The following is a 25,718-nucleotide window of genomic DNA, read 5'->3' on the forward strand; positions in this document are numbered from 1 at the left end:
ACATTTCGTGGTTCGACCCCAGCGGCCACCCTGTTAAATACCGCAGGTGCATTAACAAAATATACGTACCGTCTGCTTCACAGTGAATGTTAAAGATCCCGTGGCATTATTTGACTTTAATGGCTACTTGCAAATTACCTAATTGGCTAAAGCCACAAAGCAACATCACCCTCTACTGTGAGACGAATGGCAGACTATATTCGTCTTTGAACTATATAGCTCCTTATGCTAACCTTGCTCTACAGGAATGGCACAAATACCAAATGTACTCATGACTGAATGAGTACCACCCCAAAAGGCAAACCCCTTTTTAGACTATAATAACCCTCGTGCTACAGTACACAATGGTTGTTTTGGTTCAAACATATTATATACACATAATGCATACACGTCAAATACCAAAGTATACAAGTAAATGTCCTCTCTTAACTCAAAACTATCATTTTACTCCAACAGCTATTATACTCTTCTATCCTATTATCATAACAGTTCAAATATCCCTAGAGTAAAAACATGGACAGGCGCATGCTCTCATTCAAACTGAGCGGATTCAACTTGGAATGATTTCCCACACGCACTAAAATAGTCTCTAATTATTTAAATATATAATTCGAACTAACGTGTACAACATTTGTAATTGTTAGCTCGTGAATATTCTCTGCGAAACTGCGAGTGAACCTTGTATATACGTGCTTGACGTTTCATAGGCCAATATAATTCTCCGCGAAATTTTCTATTCACGATCATCTCCGGAATGTAACCCTCGCGAATAACGAGGGAATACTGCAATACGTAACATGCATAACAGTACAAGATGCATGTATACACATATCATTAAAACCTTTGTTCCCGCAATTACAGTTCACTACGGACATACACTAATTATACGACTTGGATAAAAATAAATACATGCACAGAATTATCATTATCGTACACACATACTGTATCGCCATGCATACACAAACTACACTTATACATGTGCAATATGAACACGCAGATACATACCGCAAATGAACAAGACAACTGTGCAAGCCGCAGTTCCTAAAATATGCACACATTTCTTCAACACATAAATTAACTCGGTCACAATGTATCCGTAAATGCCTAACACACATGTGCAAACACAATACCGCACGCACATAAATACATTACCCATTTATATTCTTGGTTCTTTCGGTAAAGTCACGTGACATTACCGAAAGAACCAAGAATATGAATCCCTGCAGTCACGAAAGCTTTAAATCAAAACATTACCCATTGTTCTACAATGAAATACACACGCGCATGCATAAATATGCATGCGCACATACACGTACATAAATCCTCCACCATCTCCCCCCCCTCTACTATAACCGCTCCCCCCCTCCTGTTTGCACAGCAGCTCATGCCACACATAAGGATCTGGTGAATTCTAAAACAAAATCAAATTATGATCTCTTTTCCGTACAATAAACTCTCTCCTTCCCGCAAGTAAAAAAAAATACCGCAGTTTAAAATAGCTATCATTATCGCTGAGGCATTCTCCACCGACGTCAGCAAAAAAGGGTTTATTAAATTGGCCCTCGGAAAATGTGTTAGCCTAAGCAATGCCTTTCCTAAAATAAGAGTATATAATCAACGAGCAGGGCATTGATAATTTAATGAGCCACCAGTAAGGCACGTCACGATTAATCGATTTAAAAAATTGTCTATGCAAGCTAATATATCAATTGATGTGTGTAAGAACTACAACTTTATGCTTTATGTGAAAATGACATGTGTTCACATATAGTAAAAATGGAGAAAAGGCAACTGGACTGTAATACAGAACAAATGAAAAAAGATACAAGTGAGATGAAAAAAACAAGACAAAATAGTAATTGAATATTGAATGAAATCGCGATACTGAATCATGGCAATTTATATAATCATACGGAGGCGAAAGCATTACACTTGTATCAACCACTGTAACCATGTCACCTTTAGCACAAACATCACAGCTTGCAGTGTGACAGCACAGGTCCTGCTACCCCCCTCCATGCCAAAAACAATTTCACTCTGCCGCCTGTGGTTATGATCATCCTGAGTGGCAATCTGGTCTTCCATTTCCATTCTTCCTTTGCCTGTACCTTGCTAGAAACTGCACTGCCACTGCTCTCTCCTCCACCAACTGTCTCCTCAAATAAAGTCAGTTCAGTGAAATTCGTTTTATCCACAGCCCTCTTACACGCGAGTCCTGACACCTACAGGATGAGACTGATTAAAAAGTATTCCCATTATTTGCAAATCAGATGTTTTGTTTCTTTATTTATGATCTTTATTCATACTCTAAGAATGCAATGAGCTATGAAGCTCTTTTTCACATGTCCAGTAGGGGCGGGTCAGGAAGTTACAACAACAATAGAAAAACACACTCGCAGTACAAAGTATAGGAAAGGTAAGTAAATAACTAAACAACGTTTTATTTTACCAGTTAAAGCCCACTGAGCTATTAGCTTATTTTTTAGAAGCAACATGGCCACAAATGATCGCTCAACGAAATGGCTTATCATGTGAACACTTTTAACAATCAAATAATCGAAACACATGTTTCTAAATACATATCAAGGGTAATATCAAGGGTGTGGATAGTGAAATGTAACTTTTACCCTATATCTAGTGGAGAGTATGAGATGAATACTCTTGTTAGCAGAGCAGGGTTTTAATGACTATTTTTTTGTTGCTGAATCGGATAGAAATCTTGACTTTAACAAAGCGCCTTCAAAACAAACTTCTGACTTTAAAATACAAGTGCATGCTGACCATGCTAGTAACTGCACAGCAGGATAAGGAACGCAATTTGAAAGTTCATGCCAAACAGTGTAGTAGATGTAATCAGGCAGAAGCAGTGGTGATGGGTGGGTCATGTGTGCAGACAGGAATTACATTGGCACCTATAGATTGGCAATAAAAGACAAGACCTAAAGCCAGAGGATGGGATACTGTAATACACCAGACCTTGGGAGGTCCAGTGTTGCATCAGCTTGCAGGATTCAACAGAAGGAAGTGAAGGCAGGTCGTGGTTGAATCAGCAACACTAGCCACAATAACCTCTTGACCTTCATAAGGTCAGATTTGTAAACAAAACATTTAAGGTATCTCTCTATGGTTTGCTGAACCTTTACACATTCATATCAAAACTCAATTTAATGTGGAAAGACGATTGATGTCATTTGCTTTGGTTTAACACGTCGGCTTTGCGACCAATATTTTCCACAATAGGGTTTTTTTTGCGTTAGATCGCATAAATGTAAATGTACAAAAAACTCTTTTTCACATATGTCCAATAGGGGCGGATCAGAAAGTTAAAACAACAAACAATACGAAAAGACAAAATGAGTGCAAAGTATAGGAAAGGTAAGCAAATCACTAAAACAATTAAAATAGTACATTTTAATTTTTTATAATTACTGGTGAAGCATCGTACTCGAATTGTAAATGTTATGGGTTTACTCTCTAACAAACCAGTGTGCTGAACTAGTAACGAATTGGCATGTTTTGTTTATGTGACAAATCTTACTAATCGGCTGTGCCGGGTGGTGGCGGATTTAACAACATGTTTATATTTACACGATCTAACCCAAAACAACCCTCTATTATAGTTTTTTTTTTGTTGAACTGCTTTTTATTGGCAAACAACACACAATGTACACTGACCCAAATCCCCGCCATTATTGGACAGGGGACTAAAGAATATAAGTGGGAGTGTCGTAAAGCCGGTGTTTTTGCATCCGAGTACCATGGAAAGGGTAAGCTTGCTGCCGGCACTGCGCCGCGCTTTCTCCAGGCTGCTGACCTGGATGTTCTCCCAGCGCAGTCGCCACAGCATGCTGGCCAGCTCCTTTTCCAACTTAAGCTTCCTGCATCACTCACACACAGGTCCACACAGATCTTTACTTTCATGAACGCATGATTGTGGCTGAACAAAAGTGAGAGGCTCAACGCCAGAGAAGCTGAGCCGGCATATTTTTGTGTTACACATGAGCCTGCTTCTCTTCATGACAGCACTTGTCAGGCAATGCCCTGCACAATGCGCTGGGGGTTTACAGATGGGGGGGGGGGGGGGGGGGACGTCAGCAAATGAACTCCACCGGCTGCATAGCCAAAAAGAAAAGTGCGGCATTGTAAGGTCCAACCTAAACTTCCATCACTTCCTAAGTGGAACACATGTGAATGCAAGCAAACAGAAGCACAGTTTTTGCCATGACCCAGAAATACCTCTACACTGAATGCATATGTATCATAGCTGACTTGGTGATGGTGGTGTCCTTAATTTTTCAAACCAGGTGCAATGGCACACGTTTAAGAACAAACCATGCCCATGGAAATGAGGTTGATGCCAGCCAACTGGCAGAGAAATTAGGCCACGATATGAATTACTGAAAAAAACATTGGCTAATATAATTTTGTTTCACCCTTTCTAAAAGCAATGTTATCAAATATACATGAAAATAAAGTGGCATTGAAATTTTAGGCTAGAAACTTTATATGTGTCCATTATACATATGAAAACAAGCTGTGTGCAACTTTTAGACGAGGCCCTGGCTTGTTTTTTCTCTTAAATTCTTTGCGTAAAGTAAATTTAGCTATGGCATGGAAAATCATGGTTAACTATGGCAAAGAAATGGCCACGTTAACAGCTGAAGCCTGAAAGGCACCATGTGTTGATACCAGCAGCACGTGCATTCACACTGGTGAACGTGGAAAAGGCACAGGAACTGGCGACACAACCATTGTGTTAATCGGCCGATTGTCGCTCAAGAGGATCAAACAAATACAACTCTCTTCAACACATTATTCTAGGGAATGCTAAAATGTACATTAAAACCATAAAATATACGAATGTCATCAAGTATTGATTGTCATATTGTGAGAAAATTGATTGCATTACATCACGCTGTAATCTGGTGATGGTGAAGGTTTAACAGCTCAGCAGCCATACGTTGTTTTGTTTAAAAATAAATAAATAATCGTTCCCATTTTTTTTTCTAGCAGGCAGTAGCTAACGCACTTTGCTATTAACCCGGCGACTTGATTTTGATTCATGGCCGCGACTAACATCAGCGGTGAGTGCTATGAGAATGGCCTTGAGTAGCCCACTTCACCAACAAGCACTGACCGGCATGGTGATGTTACGGTCAAGCAACTCTGATGATCAGGATGGCATGGAACGGTCATCATCCAACAGTGATTTAACAAAGGCCGTTCATGATTATCCATTGTATTTAGTTTTGATTTATAGCACGGAACTATATTTTTAAAACACTCAATATTGTTGACATTATATTAATTCGTCGTTTCAATGATCTTTACCCAAAAAAGGGAACAGCTTACTGAAAAATAGAGGTTTATCTATTTTTAAACTCATGATACATTCATTGAATCACATGTGAAAGAAGTGGAGTGCTACCATTTACCAAAGGGTTAAAAAATATATATTCCCAGCTCCTAATCCCTCTCCTCACTCCCTACCCTCACCCCAACCCCCACAACATTACGAACAAGATCGAGATGGTTTTGTAACCGGCTCAACTGGCCTTCCCTAGAATCCCCTAAAACAGTTACACAATCAAGTTCGATATTGTACGTATGATGTGCGGGGTGGGGGTGATAATAGGCACGTTGCATCTAAGTGCACCCAAGTTAGACCTTCCCCCACCATGATAATTGCTTCCCATGTATCTTCCCCTGACACTGGGTGACGATCAGACACAGCCTCCAAGTAGCACGGTTGACTAAGTACGGTGTAAAAAAAGTTCAACATACATACAGCCTGATTTTCCTGCTCATGACCTGCACATGTCACGAGGGCAACATTCGTATATATCTTCTTCGCTTCGTACTCTTGCTATACTGGGAGGAATGTTACTTTTAGCTGGTTTGTATAAATATATAAATAAGAATTATTCTCATGAATTGTGACAGTGAATCACATAATTTGCATTTAATCGCCAGGGGAGGTGAACCATTCTTGCTCTGGCATGTTTTTTTTTCTTCCAGAAAATATACAAATAAACATACATTTTAATCATAAATGTTACAATTATGTTACATGTATCTTTGAAGGTTGAGCTTTCGTCTAGAAATCTGGGACTACTTTTGTAAATTACTTCCAGGGTATTTAATGGCCAACTTTACTAAATTCTTAATCCAGCAGAAATTACCAGATGCCTGCCAGAATGGAAATACTCACGCAAAGAAAACTGGCTTGGTGACAAGTGTGCTAACCACTCTGTTCTCAAGCCACCTCATATCTGGTGGGTGGACAGATTTTGTTTTCATGAATGTTTGCTGCTCGCTACCAAGCAGAGCAGTGGACATGCAAGCGAAGCCTTTTAAGTTAAACGAAAACAAGAGATATTCACATGCTCAGGAATGTGTATCAGTACGCTGTGCCACCGTGTTGTGTGCAAACAGATGCACAACCACACAGCTTTGTAATGTTGCAATAAACGTGCTAATATGTTAATAAGCTGTTTTAGCATAATCAATGTTTGCATGTGCTGCTAACCTGTATATGAGAAAGGACGCTACTGCAACTACCAGCAGTATGAGGCTGAAGACAATCATTAAAACCTCCATGGTTGAAAATCCACCTGGTTAAGGTAAAAAACACGAGACATTAGTTGTTTTCCATACTTCAGTCAAACTACATTTAATATCGAGATAAACACGATTCTGCCCGAGTACGATTATGATTTACACTATGAGACCTCCTTTACCAGTGTCAAAATATAGTGATAGGTTTTTACCCTTTCAACTGGTACAAAAACTGACACCTTTATACAAGGCATCATGTTTGCAATAACCGCAACACAAGCAGTCAAAATGCAAACAAAAATAAACAACTCTGATAATGGTAATGATATGCACTGTCCTTGAAGTTGACCAATGGAGACTAGGCTCTAAGGAAAGCTGTCTCGGGTGTGGACCAATCAACTTCAAGGACAGTGCATATCATTATCATCATCAGAGTTGTTTCTTTTTGTTTGCATTTTGACTGCTTGTGTTACGGTTATTGCAAGCATGATGCCTTGTATAAAGGTGTCAGTTTTGTACTAGTTTAAATGGTAAAAACCTACTACTATGATTATGATATGTAGCGGAAACAAAGTGTGATAAAATATGGTACACTGAGCCATATGATACTTATTGTCAAATACTGTACAACAAATCTATATATACAGCTCCTCCAGATTAGAATGTACCATAATAACAGCTATGCTAGTTCATATTTAAGTATATAATAATAATTTAAATGCGCGTGTGGAGTTTCAATTATATAAATGCTAACGCATCACAAGACACTACGAAACGTTGGCGTGGAGGCAAACGAAAAAAAAGCAAGGGTAAAGAGTGGGTCCAGGACAGGAGCCAGCCAGGATAAAAGTGCCTAAATAAATAACACGAATCACACACACTGAGCACAATCACTGCTGGCCAGACAAATATGTTTGGCTCTCTATCGTGCTGTCTTCAATATTTGCGAGTTGTGTTCACACCGGAGATGCAGGCCTCATTCTCAAATCCACACAGTGGGACGTCTTTGGGGATGGATCCCCCAGGCCACTGAATCTCCAGGCCTGGGACCTCGATAAGCTTACCGGATGCCCCATCGTAGCTGATAACTACCTGCAAAGAAACATGTATGACAAATAATACTGAACAGGCTGTCCGTAAATGTTTCATTCATTATTAAAGAATTATAAAAGCGCAGTGTGAACTGCACGATTGTATGTTTGGGTTATGTGAAGGATGGAGTGCACACCAAAAGATCTGAATGCATGCTTGAGTTATGTGCAAAAACATGAACGGAAACGTTCGTAACAATCACGCTTAAAATAATAAAATAATAACACTTGGGGACTCTGGGAAATTCTTGATTGCGATGAGTGTCGCTAATGTCACAGGCAGACATATGGAGGAACACCGTCATATCACCAAATGTCTAGGTTTAACAACACAGCTAGAACTGGTGTGTAATTATGAATATTTAATTATGCATGATGCGATATGGATACCCAGTATTTTAAGTCTTATTATTTAACTATCATTTATACTTTGCCTCAAGCATGGAATATCTTTTTGCATGTTTTACTACGGGTTTAACTTCATCCTTTCTCCAGTAACAAGTAATATAAACAAATACTATTAATTAAAGACATTTTAAAATAGAGCATTAAGATTAAGTTTGTTGCTTCTCAATGCAATACATGTATTTGTCGTTTCTAAAAAATGTAACGAACACACAAAATAAAGTTGGATAGTCAGGTTATTTGAACTTCAAGCAACAGACTGGTTACATTTAACACGTAGGCTTTCGCGACCAATGTTATTCATAATAAAGGTTTTTGGGTTAGATCGCGTTATTTATAAATGTGTCGTAACCCTCCACCACCCGACACGGCCAAACAAAAAAAAATGGAGACATTTTTAAAATAAAACTTACATTAAACTCCCCAGTGTTCATGTCTGTCAGATCCCAAAGAGAAAAATCAGTTTCCCTGTCACCGTTTCGGTCTATGGTGAACTCTCCAGTCACACCTAGAAAAAAATGGATCATTGTTAAAAACATTTAATTTAGGTCTTGCACATCTGAATTAATGAGTTATGGTATCTTTATCTGAAAATCCTCTTTTTCCTTCTTAGGCTGTAACACATTTCACCACCCAAAGCAGATGAAACCATATTTTGTTGTTGTACCTTCACATTTATCAAAACGGAGATTGGTATAAACTCTTTAAAACGTGAAGTGAAATGATTACGTCGGCCATATTTTATCTGTGGCTCTGAAACTCAGTACATTCTAGTGTGTCGCAAAAAAAAGGTTAATAAATTCGAAATTCTAAACGTTGTGGCTTTCATTGCAATTACATTTATTTCACACAAGTGCTGAAAGAGTTCTATGCAGTCAGCCCAGAACTACATGTGTACACAAATGGGCAGCATTTCCTGAGAATACGTGAATACCAGTATTCATTCCAGTACAGCTTCACTCACCCAGAGCTATGAAACTTGATCTAAATTTATAATGGGACTGAATAAACTTGCGTTTAATTACCACGATACGTCCTGTTCCACATGTGCTCGGTAATTGCGTGACCATCGTGCACGCCACCTCCCGAAGACAGCGTCTTGTTCAGCGCTGCCGTGTACATCATGATGGCGTCGTAAAAGGAGCCCGCTATTAAATTCATCTGTTTGCATTTGAACACAAAGAATAATGTGTTGAACCACATCCATATGAATTAAAAAAAAACTGTTTAGCTCTCTTTCGGTTTATACACATCAGCATTATCAAAAATCTCAGCAAAAAGGCCGTCGCGTTCTGTAATTGGCATTCCTTTGAATGTTTTTACAAACACGGTGCCGAAGCAACCAATGTGATTTGAGCACATTCACACTCGAACATGTGAGCACACACAGATGCATAATGCTGGAAGAGTCACGATGAAGTGTGATGTCATTATGAATAAACTATACAATTATTTGTCATATTTACAATCATAACTGTGTTTTACATATTCATGATGGATGCTTCCAGAAATACTGCTTAAAATTCCAATAACCGAGCAGCCCCATATATGTGATTGATTTCCACTGCAACACCTTGTTCCACAAAATGACAGCTATAATATTAAGGTGCCAGTCGATCCAGACATTTATATTATATAATAATTACAAGTATTATCAGCAATGATCTATCTACTGCTTGATAAAGGGATCGAATCCACATTACATCCCCATCCCTCATGATCCTGACGGGCCACAATCCATCTCGCTAGTGCACATGAGTTATCATTGCCCCTTCCCCCCTCTCAGCCATGCTTTACTCCTTTAGCTGTTATTCCATCACCAGTCTTATCTCTTATCTTCCCTTCTAGCGATGTGTCCTGCCCAAGTACGCTTACTTTTCTTAACAGTCAACATGATGTATCTAAGGTTCATTTGTTCTCTGATCCATGGGGGCCCGCCTGTCTCTCGGTGCAATTCCTAGGATGCATCTCTCTGCCTCCACGTTTCCAATTCATGTCATAGCAGGTACCATGGCCTAACTGAAAACGCTCTTCTTGAAGCACGTTGCTATATTTCTGTGTGAATCGTCTAATCAACATTCATAAAATCTCACAACCGCTAAGATACCTTCATCCAACAATATACAAACATACACCATCCAAAGCTGCACATTCATTGAAGTGAAATGTTTGCTGTTTTCATCTTCGATATTATTGCCAGTTAACACTTTATATTTGGTACACACGGGGTCACGCATACTCACCAGCGTGTCTTCAATCGTGAAATTGAACTGCTCCTTAGCCCGTTCCTTTAACTTTACAACAAAGTCTTTGTATTCGATGTTCTGAGGTTCACGATAAGAAATGATCATAACAGCCTGTGGAACAAACACGTTTTGCTTTTAAATCTCGCGTTGCCACTGAAAACAAATGCTGTATAAGTCAGAGATTCCATCGTAGGTAGCGAACAGTTTGTACCTTGTATGTAGCTAATGGTGTTTACATTGTAGAGATTGAATGGTATGTACCTTGTAGGTAGCGAACGGTGTGTACCTGGTAGAGATTGAATGGTGTGTACCTTGTAGGTAGCGAACGGTGTGTACCTGGTAGAGAGTGAATGGTATGTACCTGGTAGAGAGTGAATGGTATGTACTTTGAAGGTAGTTAACGGTGTGCACCTGGTAGAGAGTGAATGGTGTGTACCTAGTAGAGAGTAAATAGTATGTACTTTGACGGTAGCGAACCGTGTGTACCTGGTAGAGAGTGAACGGCGTGTACCTTCTAGATAGCCAACGGTGTGTAACCTCCGTAGGCAGAGTGAACAGTTGTTGTACCTTGTAGGCTTCCTTCGCCTGCTCGTCAAACTCATCGCCACGTTTCCAGGGTTTGCGTGACTCTGAGACATTGCTCTCGCTCAGAGACTCGCTGAACGGATCGACGTAGAAGAAGACGTAATCGCCGGCCGTCATGCCCTCCGCGTGCGCTTGCACCATCGTCTGCCTGAACACGGCCGCCGAGCAGCAGAAGTACACGACTGAAACACAGTCGCGCGCACAGGGATAAACAAAACACAAACGCTTCGTGCTTTTACATGCATCTTGCCAAACATTGTGCCCATGGCAGTTTCATCACACCGCAATGTCTGCTTCAATTTCGCATTCGTTACCAATTGGCTATATTGATAAGGACGAACGTGGGAGTGAACGCAGATCAATAAGCTTCATCGTGTCTCCTTCATGCGATATATACAATATAAACCCTCGCTATTCGCGAGTTTCACATATATTCGGCGAGGTACCAAATGTATACTAATTCCCTATTCACAACCCGCCGGACTCGAGTATCCGTGAGTGTATGTAGCGCCAGACCAGTGGGAGCTGGGTGCAGAATGTTTGTTTTTAATTTGAAACTGCCTGCGAAGATCAGGTACACGCCACCTGGGCTGCTATGATCTCAGTCTCACAGCAAATCCCGTGCACCACGAATAGGCAACATACCTTGCCGCTCACGTGAACTTGCAATTGTGCATTTTTACTTTATGCGTACTACACTTGCTTCATTTCCCCCAATCATGGCTCGCAAGTGTCTCGCGTTGCATCTCTCGAGGGGTCCCTCTCCCGAATTCCTCACCATCACCTCCACTATCGTCAATTCATTATCATCAAAGGTAATAATAAAAACATTGTTCTTTATAATGTATTATTTATTTATTGTCGTCATTGTTATTAAACATTTACCATGTCACCCCTATGTTCACTCCTACCAGGAACTTAACCCCATTGTTCCTATAATAATAGGGTTTTTCCCCTTTTTTCTGGCAACAAAACTGAAACATTTTTACAAGGAATCATGAGTGCATTGACCACAATACTTGTTGTCCAAATGCAAACAAAAACACACCCTAATAATATATGCATTGTAAATGAAACTGATTGGTCCACAGCAGAGACAGCTTTCTTTTGAGCTTCGTCTCAATTGGTGCTAGACCAGAGGACGCCAAAAGGCGTACAGCTCAAAGACAATGCACCATCAAAGTAATGAGGGCTCGGGGTAAGCATCTACATCATTAGATCTCCTTTGCCAGTACCAAAATATAATAATAGGGTTTTACTCCTTTTTTCTCGTAACTAAACGGAAACCTTTTTACAAGGAATCATGTGTGCATTAACCACAATATGTGTGGTCAAAATGCAAACAAAAACACACTCTGATAGAGTACAGATGCATTTTTGCCAGCTTGATGTCAAAATTCAGGAGGTGGGTGCTTGAGCTGGAATGTTATACAGAAACTTGAAATGCAGTCACTTAAAGTTGTATTGTAAAATATGGGACGACCTCCAGTTGGGAAGACATTAACCGAAGCGGGGGGGGGGATTGACAGAAGGTCTTGGTTGCTGAAGTGGAAAGAACGTGGAGAGGCTTATCGTGAGATGAAATGCAAGAGGTCAGAAGGGGTGAGAGTCCATGGAGGATCTTGATGACAATTGAGGGTGACCTGAGATTAGATTGAAAGCCACTAGAGTAGCCTGGTAACAGGGATAATGGTTTCTTGTCTGTAGATGTTGGCAACAAGTTAGGCTACTAAATTTTTGATCGTTTTGAACTTTACAAGTGAGGAATTTGGAAACATCATAGAAGAGAGATTTAGTTGCAATAATCATGGCAATTAGACGGATCTCGGCACAAAACCTGGCAAGGAATATTACAATTTGGCTGATAGGATATGCTGGAAAGTTTAAATATAAGAGAGAGAAGGATGTTTGGGAAGATGCCAAGTTTTTGCAACGCTCTAGGTAAGCTCGAGGTCAGAGTTAAGCAGTACATTCAAATTGTACTTTTACCGAGTACAATTATTCGCAATCAGGACTCGGGTTTTCTGTTCATTCTGTACATTTTTTTTATTGTTAATCACCCCCATCATTTATATTTTTCAAAAAAAACCTGTCACAATGATAAAGTAGAAAAACAACGACATTCGGAAAGTATGACTGAGCCAAGATCTACAAACTCATATGCTATGTATTCATGTGCACCACCTACATTCAGAATGTATCCATTTTTCCTGATACTGTGCCCTTAGGCTGTTTGGCCATTAGGAAATGTAAATATATAAATAACATGTCTACGGCGTGTTTCAACGTTCATTAGTAACAGGATGTTATTTTATTAAGTGCGGGCAACTTTAAAGAATGTTTAAAGTAAATACCGTTTCTATTCATGACTATCAATTGGTTTTGACAGCAGAAGCATTTTGGAATATGATCCAAATGAATGTCAAATGAACAAAAATGCATTCATGCTGCAGTATGTTGTTTTGCTATCAGTATATTTATTCAATTTTTTTAAAATATTAAAGTTTATATTCAAATTTGTTTAAAGAAAGTACCCTAATTTTGTGAATGATATAGTGAGCATACACGCAAACTGTATACAATTACACGTGAAAACGCTGGTGAAAGTACAATACATCATTAATATACTCAGATTGTGGCGTGGATTGGATACATATCTTTTGACATTTGCCTCATCTCTCCCTCTAAAATATGTGGGGGGCCTTCCCTGCAGAGAAATATCGCCTATGCACAGCAAAAAAAGCTCGTCAGCATTTAATTGATTTTATCGCTGGTGCTATGTCTGCGATAAACATAACACTTAACAGGGTCACGGTAAAATCCCTCTGCTAAGCAATGGCTAATGCTCACCTAATGTATCTTGTGGACTTACAAGCGACAAAGAGAGTAGAATGGCATGACTGAATGACATCACCCGATTACAGCTGATTTGACGCACTTTATTTTAAAATGCCGAATGTATAAATCATCCTGATTTTAATGTCTGCTGTAATCACGATAGTTTCAAGGATCATATATTTAATTTAAAACACAGAGGCCCCAGTGCGCACCGCTGCACGGAAACTCAAAGCACAGATGTAAAATTGCAATTCCAAAAGACAGTTCTTTGTCATTACAATGTTCTGTGAATTCCTGAGAATCCTTGGATAACAGTGAAAATAATTGTTCCCCTGGTCTGCTGAAAATAACAGGATTCACAGGGAGGTGGGTAATGGATAATAAACGCTCTACATTCAACAGCGTGAAAAGTCCGTGTATACTCTCAATGTTACATTCTCAAAACGTTTAGTCTACTCAGTTACGGTGGACATGTGAGTAAACAAGCTTTGCCCAGCTAAACACGTTCAGCGCAGCTAGCTGCTGACGGCCGTATAACATTTCCATTGTTCAGGCTACGTCATACTGACCAATAACTCATGAGAAGAACAGGTGGCAACAACGCTGAATGTTTTAAGTAATCACACACTTAAAACTAAGTGCCAATCACATATCGGTTCGGCAAAGTGTCTCTATTTTAAGAGCCCTGTGTAGCCATCAAGGATGGGATTTAATCCTTTGCACAACACCCAATTCCAGAAAGCAACACGACACCACATGAGTCATTGTGTGGCCTTGCTTGAAACTAAAAAAAGATAAAATAAAATAATTATCTCATTGGGCTCTAACCTTTGGTAAAATAAAAGCAACTCACCTATTTGAAAGTATTTATAAGTTCAGTTGACTGAAGTAAAAAAAAGTTTCACTATTTGTTATGCTGGGCCTGTTTAAATGTAAACCTAGAGCAAGTGGCAATTACTGCTAAGTAAATAATTTCAAAAAGACCCCTTTCACATCAAATAAATGAATTTACTTTGTAGAGTTATTTTTACAAATAGGTTGTCTTTATTTCTTGGCTTGATATTACAATATGCAGTCACTGCTGCGCTCTAAGACACCAGTTACTTTCTCAGTTTTCATTGGCAAGACAATTTAAGTATTTAGTCTTCGTCTTGCAGTTGAAGCTAACTCACCAAAGTGGACTTTGTAAGGCAAAACGGAAAGCACTTATGCTCAATGGAGCTATTGTATTACCTTGGCTTCAAGCTGGGGTTGTGGGATGGAGCTGAATATTTTTGTTACGGAAATGACGTGCATTCCAGTATTGCAAAATATAAACAAAGAGATTTAACCTAAAAATATAAATCTATTCAATTATAAGCACATTTTTTAAGCACTCTGCATGCTTCGGGTGAAATATTTTTGTGAAAAGCTTCCTACTGTATTATTTTTCAAAACGTGGTACATATATAAAAACGACCCTTGCGTTCACATGTTAATAAAAACACAAGGTGAGAGACATACAGTATATTTCAGTTTGAATTCTGTGACTACCATTAATTCATACTTACGCAGAATGTCATATCTTCCAGACAACCACAACGGTTCCAAACAATATTTCACAACTCACCCACACGTTGTCTCTTCTTTCCATTTATCTCACACGTTGTCATCATATGTTTTACTTACTGATTAAGTTAACAGTACCTCTTGCACAACATTACTGTACATGCATTGCGTTGCTCTCAACATTGATACTCCTAATTACTACCACATTTTTCATATATTTAGAGATTCTTGGCAATACATTTATGTTTACCGTAGGTAAAAAAAACACATACAAGTAATATATAATTTACAACCCTTTGTCAATGTGAGATGAAGCCTCTCCGTGCAGTGCCAGTCAGTCATGGGGGTTTGCTTGACAATACTTCACCAAGCTTGCCACTGCAGGTCAGGGAAATATATAACTCGCCACTGATGTTTGCTGTGGCTGGGAATTCAACTTAAGTTGCTGGATTTTTTGGTGAAGTGTGCAAACCACTGCACCACTGCTCCACCTCACAATCTATGTAACTAATAAAGAGCCACTTTAGATGGTGATACTCCAGAAAATGAGTTTGGATTCTAGCTAAAGTGTTGAGGATTTTTTTGAACAATATTAGATTGAATAGCCTGTAATTGTACACCATTATATAAATATTAATAAAAGTGCACCATTTTTTTGTGTGCATATGTACTGTATAAACACAAGGCGTACGTATACCTCCAGGTATGTAGAACTTTTTTCGCACCGTATGTAGCCAACCGTGCTAATCAGAGGTGTGGGGAGAAGGACAACAAACTAAACACAAACATACGTTCTAAAGAGTTTGATTCCCAGCCATGGCAAACATCAGTGTAGAGCAGATTACAAACCAAAACTGGGTTTTCACCGTCAACCAACCTGCACTGATCTGCATGAAATATGGTTATACAACAACCCTCACATTGTTATACTTCACATAGCAGCCGATTGATAAGTGGCTGTTAATCTTGATTATTACGTGAATACATCTTACACAATTACACAAATGTTATAGCGATACTCCGTGGGGAGTGTTGCGTAAGCACTAATAACTAACAATATAACCTTAACAGGGAGAAATATATAACACTGTGACATTTTGGGCAAAGGCCCTTCTTTGTAGCACATACTGTAATAAACATTCAGAACCATTCCACACTTTATAGAATAACTCCAGAGATTGCATTTGTTACCTGCAACATGCAGAGGATATAAGAGCCATAATAAGGGACAGTAACTGTGATCCCTTCATTGTTGACACATCAACACGAGGTACGGAACGATGTACAGTACCTCCTTTATAAATGAGTGAATTATCAAGATTCAGGGTTACAATTTAATTGAAGATAAAGTAATTTTCGTGACATTGTGAAGAATGTAGTATATCTAGTGGCTGGAGGGGTTATGTCAACCGACTGCATACAATGCATACGAATTGAAAATATATATTTACACACACAATTCGATGCCCGCCTTGTGAGAAAAAATAATATATTTTAATCGATGAATCGAATGAATCTTCACATGCCAAATAAACACACGTCTGTATATAGAGTAAAAGTCAATGGGTAACATAAATAATGCTGTTTATGAGACTATACGCCACCGTAATTTTATATCCACTGCCAGTTGCATACAGCTCTTTGACAATCTAAACTAAAACTATTAAAAGTTTTACCGGGTAAGGCCCACTCAGCTATATAGCTCTTTTTCAGAAGTGACCTGGCCACAAATGATAGCTCAACGAAGTGGCTTATCGCGTGGAAATCTATAGGAGTCAAATACTTTAAACGCATGTTTCCAAATGTGGAGGGAAAAACCAGAGGACCCGGAGAAAAATTCACACGACCACAGGGAGATCATGCAAACTCCAAATATGCAGGCGTCAGAGTCGGGATTGAACCCACGACTTCCTGCATACCAGGCGAGGTAATAACATCTCGCCAACATCTAACTGCCAGGATCTCTTCTTGCAGTATCTCACGATCTGAATTGAGGCGTTCCCGAGTCGCCAATCTCTGGATGTCCAACCTAATGCCTGTCTTCGTAACCTGCCTTCCTCCATTCTGCATGTGGCCTACGCATAACTTTCCCTTCTTATTCATTACATGAAGATTATATTCCGAACTACAAAGTTACCATATCGCACTATACAATTCATAGCTTCCTCCCACATGTCCATATAGCACGGTTGGCCACGTAGAGTGTGCAACAGAAATTCAACATGCTCAAGCCCTGGAGCTTATTTTATTATAGCTTTGCTAAAATCCACTTCTCTGACCTAGGAAGTAAAACGTACATGGCTTTTGCTTTAATAATAATTCACTGAATTTTTGGCTTTAGATATTTTCCTTGATTGATGACCTCTAGGTGCCGATTCCAATGCTCGTGTAGTGAGTCCAACTGAGTCGCAGACGTTATCTTGGGAGCAACACTATTTATTACACAATAACACTCAACACAACACGATCTACACTTGGGTCTCGAATGCCCATCTAACCACGCTACGGCAGAACTGGACACGGTTCGCTATCCCGGTCCGGACCACAAATGGGGTCCTGGACCGCGTGGCTAGAGGCTTCTTCTCCCCGACGTGGATCTTCATAACACGAGCACACGAAACACCCCGAGCTCCTCACGGGGCCCTCGTTATATGCCCCCAGGCCGGGGCTGGCTCCGCCCTGCCCACTTTCCAGGTCTCTCGAGCTCCTTCTCGAAGGTTCCCGAGAGCTCCTTTGGACCACGTGACCGCCCCACGGCCCCCGTCCACCGGTGGCCCCCCTCCAATATCATCCGGTCGCGTGACAGCAGGTCAACCAGCGTATCATGCCCCAAGGTAACCTTGGCTGGCTGACGCTCCCTCTCGCTCCCTCACCGGGAGCCCGCACTGCTCACGCAAGTTCCGCTAGGGTCGGTACTGCATCCCATAACCCGGGCTGCCCGTAATGACAACACAATACCGGCCGTGGCTACGCAAGCCTCGGCACCATACAGTGACAAGTACAGTCACTACACTCGTCTCAGTAATCTGTCTTCCTTCAGCCTGCAACATGTGCTCCCCTCATCACAATCTCCTACTCCTAATTACATAAACAATGCTTCCTTTCCATGTGCATTCTAAATTTCCAAAATGCTTCCTAAATATCCCGCCATGAAATTCCTATATCCCTCTATATACACCTACATTTAAAGACCATAATATTTTTTTGAACAGCAGCACGCACACTACTTCAAACACTGATCTCTTAACACTAAAATGGCTAATGTAATCCACTGAAAACCCAGCCCACTAATGCAGTACATCTCTTGAAATCCTTCTTACAGCCCACTGCATTATGCACATTACAATTGTATCATGATTAATTCCCCACTGTGCAATTTGATCGATTGTCATGATCTGAGCGGGTGAAAATGCAATTCAAGAATATATTACTTTTGTCTCGTTTGTACTGGTTTATTTGTATTGTTGGTTTTGAGTGGTTATTTTTCATTCATTCCATTAGCCTAAGGGGTCATATTTCCGTAGAATTTCCATAACCCCTAACACGCACAACTCGCAGTATGCATTGTGATTATAAAAATAAAATGTAATCAAAGAATCATTACATGCCGAGCACCTTACCACCTAAATACACAAAGTCCTCCACCACCTCCCACATCCTTAATTCCGACTGACAGATGTATTCAAGAAGCAGGAGCATATTCCTAACCACTGCCATCAATTTAATCAATAGATCGACAAATCATTACGTCCCTAATAAACGTACAGGTCTATACATAAAAGTCAATAGATGATCAATGTTGGTAATGCCACTACATACTGTCATAATTTTCTCTACATTGCCAGATCCTACAGCTGTTGGCCAGTCACAATATACTGGCAAGGTCTACTCTTGTAGCATCTCAACATCTGAATTTAAGCCTTCAAATTGAGTGTTCATCTTTGGGTGACCATTAGAATACCAAAATACCTATGATGTGTGCATCATGCCAGAATCAAATGCTTTATAACAATGTTGGTACCATTCTGACACAGAGTTCATTCTGGAAGAGGCAGGCAGGTGTGCAGTGGTTAGCGCACTGCACTATGAACCAATTTACCTGAGCTTCATGGCTAACATCAGTGGCGAGTGATATGGTGAAGTGAAGTATAAGTAAAATCTACAAGTATGGTGAAGAATTGTCAAGCAACCCCCACGAATAATGCGGCATGAGAAAGCTTTTATTCACCAGTGGATTAACAAAGGGTTGTAATATAAATTATCTGCGATGTCATGTTTGACACACTGTCAAAAGGGGCATAGCAAACTCTCTTATAAACATCATGGAAAAGGGTCACACTATTTTCCACCCAGTCAAACTTCAAGGTCACTCACTGCATTCAAGATCCTCCATGGACTCACCCTTGCACACCTCTCCCTTGCACCTCACAAGTTCTCACTCCAGCAATCAAGTGCTTCTGTCAAAGACTCCGGTCAACCTTCACTTAGTGGAAGGTCACTCTCTCTCCCCTGCAGCCCCTTTCGTCTGGAATTCTCTCCCCTAGGCCATCTGTGCTGTCAAATCTCTGCCCCTGTTTAAGTCTAGACTCAGGACCTTCCTATTCTCTGCTTATGCTGATTCTATATTATGTAAATATAAATGCCTTCTTTTCACGTAACTCACACGAGTACTTGTGTTTTGGTGCATAATCTTTAGGGTTGAATCTAAATGCACTTTAAATTGCAATTTGAATTGCGTGTAAAATGTGCTTAACAATGACATTTCCCTGCTGATTACAGTTCAGGTAACCTTTCTCCCATAATTGCACTCTGAAATTCACAAATTTGAATTATGTGTTTTTTTATCATTGTGGAAAGATGTAAAAACTCTTAAGGCAGTATGATCTCTGGCTTTATGATAGTCAACCATCTCTGACTTATTTCTACTCTGAAGAAGGCTCATGACTCAAACTATTTGGCTCCTATGTTATATTTTATTGTAAGAAGACAATACATTTAGTTTTTGGGGTATTATTTTTACTTTTGAGTGGTCAGTGATGTTTGAGGTAAAGGACGAGGAGCCCCACACACAGTAGCCCAGCCTCAGTAGAATAAACTTAGTTGAAACAAAATTACAATGAATTGTAAATACCTTGACAGCTTCCTGGATAATCATAGTATCACCAAAGCCCTACCTGCAGTTGACCAAGAGCTTCCACAAAACACCTAGGGTGGATTGGTAACAACTCAGGGTTTTAATAGAAACACTTAACCTTACTACTATACTCTTTGGTTCTTTCGGTAAAGTCACGTAGATAGGAAATAAAAATAATAAAATAATACATAATAGATCACGACGTTTCGATCGCAACAAAAAGGTGATAGTCTTCAGGTGAAAGAAACAGACTGCTGTGGACGAGGCCTTATATAGACCGAGAGGGGGAGGGGGGGGGTGCCGCATCGGGCAAGAGAGTGGGGGCTAGAGATTGTGAGAGATTAGCATGTACACGAGAGAGGGGGGGGGGGTGCCGCATCGGAAAAGAGGGTGGGGGTTAGATATTGTGAGAGATTAGCATGTAGGGCATGTGAGAATGAGAGTGCAATCCAAAGGGCATGTGAGAGTGTGCAATAAAATGAGACTAAACGAATGTGCAATGAAATGAGGGCATGTGAGAAAGAGAGTGCATTCCCACGAGGGCCTAGGTGAGAGAGAGAAGAAAGCTGAGACATCAAACTTCGCAAAACTTAACAATGTAATGCAACTCAGAAAGTCAGCCGACACAACAGTTAAACGTTTACCTGGTTGATCAAGTCCTTCCAATGATTGCTCAATTTGTATCCATCTTCTCGGTTGAAGCCATGTCTATGTTTGTATATCTGTATGGCTTCATGAACACATCTTTAATGGTAGCCAGAAGGTTTGCAGAGCACCTCGGTCTTGGAAAAAACAATTTCGTGTGTGCCCACCGCGTTAAAACAGTGATCCACCACAGCAGAGGTATTGGCTCTGCCGTGTTTCAGATCTGCCTTGTGTTCCCGAACACGGTCCGAGACATGACGTTTCGTTTCCCCAATGTAACTGCTGCCGCATACACAACTTAGTTTGTAGACACCAGGGTATTGCATGTCAGGAATCACATCCTTCACAGATGAGATCAAGTCACGGATTTTGTGTACTGTGTTGAATCGAACCTAGATGTTGTGTTTGTTCAAGATTTTAGAAATATCTTTGGTGACCCCTGCAAAGTATGACAAGGCGATTGTTTTGATTGGGTCCTCAGATGGTTCTCTCCCCATGGTTGGGGATACAGCTTTGCAGATTGTGCAGTCCGAATATCCGTTCATCTTGAGGGCTTGGTGTATGTGCTCCAGCTCACTGGCTAGGTGGTGCTGGTCGGAGATGCAACGGGCCCTATGGTGTAGTGTTTTGATGAGGGAATTCTTCTGGACAGAATGGTGGTGAGAATCAGGCTTTAAATAGGAGTCCGTGTGGGTGTCCCAACGAGCCATCAGGTCTCTTCTCGATCAAAACATCCAGAAATGGTAGCTTGCCATCATTTTCCACTTCCATGGTGAATTTGATGGATGGATGTATGGAATTGATGTGGTTGAAGAATTGGTTCATTGTCGGCAGGCCATGTGGCCAGATGACGAACGTGTCATCTACGTATCTCTTCCACAAATAAGGACGTAGGGTGGAAGTCTGGATGGTATCTGTCTCAAATTTCTCCATGAAAACATTCGCTACCACTGGCGATAAGGGAGAACCCATTGGGGTACCTTCATTTTGTTTGTAGAATGTACCATTCAGGTGAAATAAGTGTTGGTAAGGCAGTGCCTCACCAAAGTGACAGCAATCTGTTTCTTTCGCCTGAAGACGATCACTTGTTTTTGCGATCGAAACGTCGTGATCTATTATTTTAATTGTATTATTTTTTATTTTCTATCTACGTGACTTTACCGAAAGAACCAAAGAGTACAAGTGCTGTATTTTGCCCAACTGAGAGGGATCGTGCCAGGTACACACTCAAGGGACATGCACGAGCGTACAGGTCTCAGAGGTTCCTGTATGTGGGTTTGACAATGGTCACAATGTTTGTGTCACTGTTAGGAATGCAAAGGTTATGGAGTATGACTTTTTGATGACATTTGATGGGTGGCACGTTGATATACATGGGACACTGTCATGTGTTCTTTGGTTGACAAGTTGTGTTGCTATTTCACGGTCCACTGGGAAGACACTGGGTGGGCACTTTCTACTTTTTAAGGGTACTGTATTTACGAATGGCACATAAGCCCTGCATTGCATTGGTCCTCCTGTAAAAATATCCATCATTGCCAGACAAGCAACGAGGAGTGACACATTTTGAGCATGGAAATGTGCCTGTGGACAGCCACGTTAATCTGTTCATTTGTGTAATGTAAACATTTTGTAACCTGGGTGAGTTGTATTGCTGTATATAATTTGTGAGCATACTGAATGAAGGGAACACACTCTTCATTCGAACAAGAGGAGATGCCTCCAGATCCATCTCACACATCACGCTAAAATAATCTTTGTATTTGGCGGAGGATGTGCTGTTCTAGAGGTAGCCTGTACAGGAGGTGACATACTTAGGGCCCATGCTTGTGCTCATGGCATCCATTGAAAATATATTTGTTGAGGATGAGGAGAACACGGTAACCTCGTCGATTTTGCAATGGAAGGAGTCTTTTGAATTAGAAAAAATTTGCCAGCACTTATAAAACATAATTAATAGGAATTATTCTGTACACAGAATGTGTATGCATTGCAAAATCTCCAAATGGCAGAAAGGATTATGATGATGATGATAATGGAAAAGACAAATAAAACTTTTCTGCAAATATTAAGGATTTTGAAGAGAGGTAGGGCATAATTTGTAGCTTGACAAATCGATCCTCCTGGACTGATGTTGCAACTATTCGTGCAACCCCATAATGCCGATCTTCGAGTTTTATTCACACCACTCATTCTGCTCTTCTTTGTCTCTATTCAAGGCCTACCTGCATCTTTGAAGCCCCATGCCTATAGTGTAAGGTAAAATCACACATCCTAAATATCATCCATAATAGAGGTTTTTGGGTTAGATCGCGTAAATATATAAATGTGTCGTTAAAACTCGCCACCACCCGACACAGCCAGTCTTGGCCAGGAGTAGCTAGTTTTCCACAAAACTTCAACACTCAATTGATTTTGATGAAGTTTTGTGCAAAACTTGCTACTCCTAGCCAAGACTAATTATAGAATCTATCGAAATTGAAAGAAATCAAAATAACTTTAACCGTTCGGATAGCTACCATCTTAGTGCTGCGTGGAAGCGAATAATCAAATAATACATTATTTAAATGTATGCCTACAAAGGGCAGCGTACTTCAATAGGGATTACCGTTGGTAGGGCTATTTTAATACACACAATAGACAGGAAGGACAAGTTCAAAGGGCTCGCATAATGCACATGCATAATGAACGTTGCGTCAGTAATCCCCCCCCCCCCCCCCCCACATTGTGCAAGAGCGCAGAAGGGTGGTCAACACACCTACGCCTCTATATAAGGAACGAAACAGGTGGACTTCTCCACAAATCTGGCTGTTTCCTGATGAAGCTAGTTGTAATTACTGGCGAAACGTCGTACTCAGATTGTAAATGTTGTGGCTTGGCTCTCCAACACACCGGTGTGCTGTACTAGTGACGAATTGGCACGTTCTCTTTACGTGACAACCCTTGCTAGTTGGCTGTGTCGGGTGGTGGCGGGTTTTAACGACACATTTATATATTTACGCGATCAAACCCAAAAACCTACGTGTTAAACTGATCCTAAATATGCTCAATCTCTCAGTTTGTCTTCTTTCACTTGCATGTACGTTGAACTTCTTTTGCATCGTACGTAGCCAAACATGCTAATCAGAGGTGTGAAATGAATGATATCTCACTTCAACATAAATCTCAAATATTTAACATTGAACATTTTTGTGCTCATAATACGTAACTGTTAATGTCCACAGAATGCAATGACTGACCTCACAGTCCACTTTCTCAACTTACCTCGATTCTGTCTCGCCTTAGATTTGTTCTAACAATGGAAGCCCCTATTTGTAAGAGGTCAGCAATCGCTAAAGATTCAATTACCTTTGTGATTTTGCCAAACTTAGATGTCAAGCTCACAAATTGAATTTAAAACCTTGGTGTTTTTTATTGATCCTGAAAACATTTTATGTTAACACTTCTCTCAAAGTTATGAGGCCTAATAACCCCCCCCCCACCCCACTGTGCAACATCTCCCACATCTGCCACTTAATTGACCCATCCACTACTCATCCATGCCTCTGTCACCAATTGCCTTAATTAATGTAACTCTTTCCACTGCGATTTTCAAATCCCTCACTTCCAAGCTGAAGGTCACATTTAGTCCACATCTTCCCAATAATCAATTCCCTAAACTGACTTTCAACTGACTTTCAACCCTTTTAAGTGGTTGTGCTTTCGCTACATTGTTCCCACCTGAAGTAGGACGCATGTGTTGCGCCCGAAACGTCATGATTTAATTTAGTTGTTTTCATTTATTTTATTTTATTTCTTACCTACGTGACTTTACCGAAAAAACCAAAGAGTATGAATCCTTGCAGTCACGAAAGCTTCAAATCTAAAATGTATCTCCTCTCTTTGTACAGCATCTTGATATGTGTTTATATTTGTATTTACTGTATTTTAAGATAATTGTGCTAGAAGGCTAGATCTTGAGGAACCGTATATCTAATTTTTAGGAGTAGTGAGGTCAGCATTGGTTTTTAAAGATTGGCATTTGACATAGGAATATTATCTCCATTGCTGTACAGTCCAGAGGGCCGGACTTCAACAAAGAAACTAGAAAAGCGAGATTTCATCCTTTGAATGTAGGCACATACAGATGGTAAAGAAAATACACACAGGATAGGGTAAATAACCTATAAGTTCTGAATAGATATAGCCAAGGTAGCATTCAAGAGGTTGCAATGGTTGAGATACATGAGCAGGATGGATGAGAGCACTTCATTCAGACAGGCATTATAGTGGGGCACCCTGAGTCTAAATACCATGGGGACCACCTAATGCTGTGTGGTGGGATATGAAAAGAGCATCCCTTGGAGGTCAAGGATCTGGAAGCGACTATGAGTTATTGTTGTGCCAACAGCATTGGTTTGATGACCTCCTAACCTTGATCTTTACCTCTGCCTTAGACATAATAGAGGTTTGTATTCGAGTCCACTCTTTGCAGTGTAAGAGTAGGGAAAATGTTGTAAGTGACATGCCAACAAAATTGTCCTTTCAATTGAATATTCATAACGTTTTGCTTCAGCAGGATATAACAGCCATACTCAAAATTGTATCCATCCGTCATTCTGCCTAATTCTGTGTACTGGAAAAAATTTCACGTCGGTTTTACTTGTGTAAGAATAGATGGAAAGATGA

General features: G+C 40.2%; 1 protein-coding gene across 3 annotated transcripts in view; it reads right to left on the reverse strand.

The window, feature by feature from the left end:
- LOC133346447 (atrial natriuretic peptide receptor 1-like) overlaps positions 1-25,718 on the reverse strand; it is a 96,514-nt gene that overhangs the window by 52,802 nt on the left and 17,994 nt on the right. For all 3 annotated transcript variants that reach the window (XM_061558020.1, XM_061558019.1, XM_061558018.1), the window contains exons 2-8: positions 10,868-11,067; positions 10,298-10,411; positions 9,080-9,215; positions 8,468-8,562; positions 7,521-7,650; positions 6,530-6,614; positions 3,758-3,878 (exon numbers count right to left, since the gene is read on the reverse strand). In XM_061558020.1, coding sequence (XP_061414004.1) covers positions 3,758-3,878; positions 6,530-6,614; positions 7,521-7,650; positions 8,468-8,562; positions 9,080-9,215; positions 10,298-10,411; positions 10,868-11,067 — 881 coding nt within the window. The remainder of the gene's footprint in view (positions 1-3,757; positions 3,879-6,529; positions 6,615-7,520; positions 7,651-8,467; positions 8,563-9,079; positions 9,216-10,297; positions 10,412-10,867; positions 11,068-25,718) is intronic.

Source organism: Lethenteron reissneri, chromosome 24 (assembly GCF_015708825.2).
Source record: "Lethenteron reissneri isolate LAM-NWPU_2019-01 chromosome 24, ASM1570882v1, whole genome shotgun sequence".
NCBI classification, from domain to species: Eukaryota; Metazoa; Chordata; class Hyperoartia; order Petromyzontiformes; family Petromyzontidae; genus Lethenteron; species Lethenteron reissneri.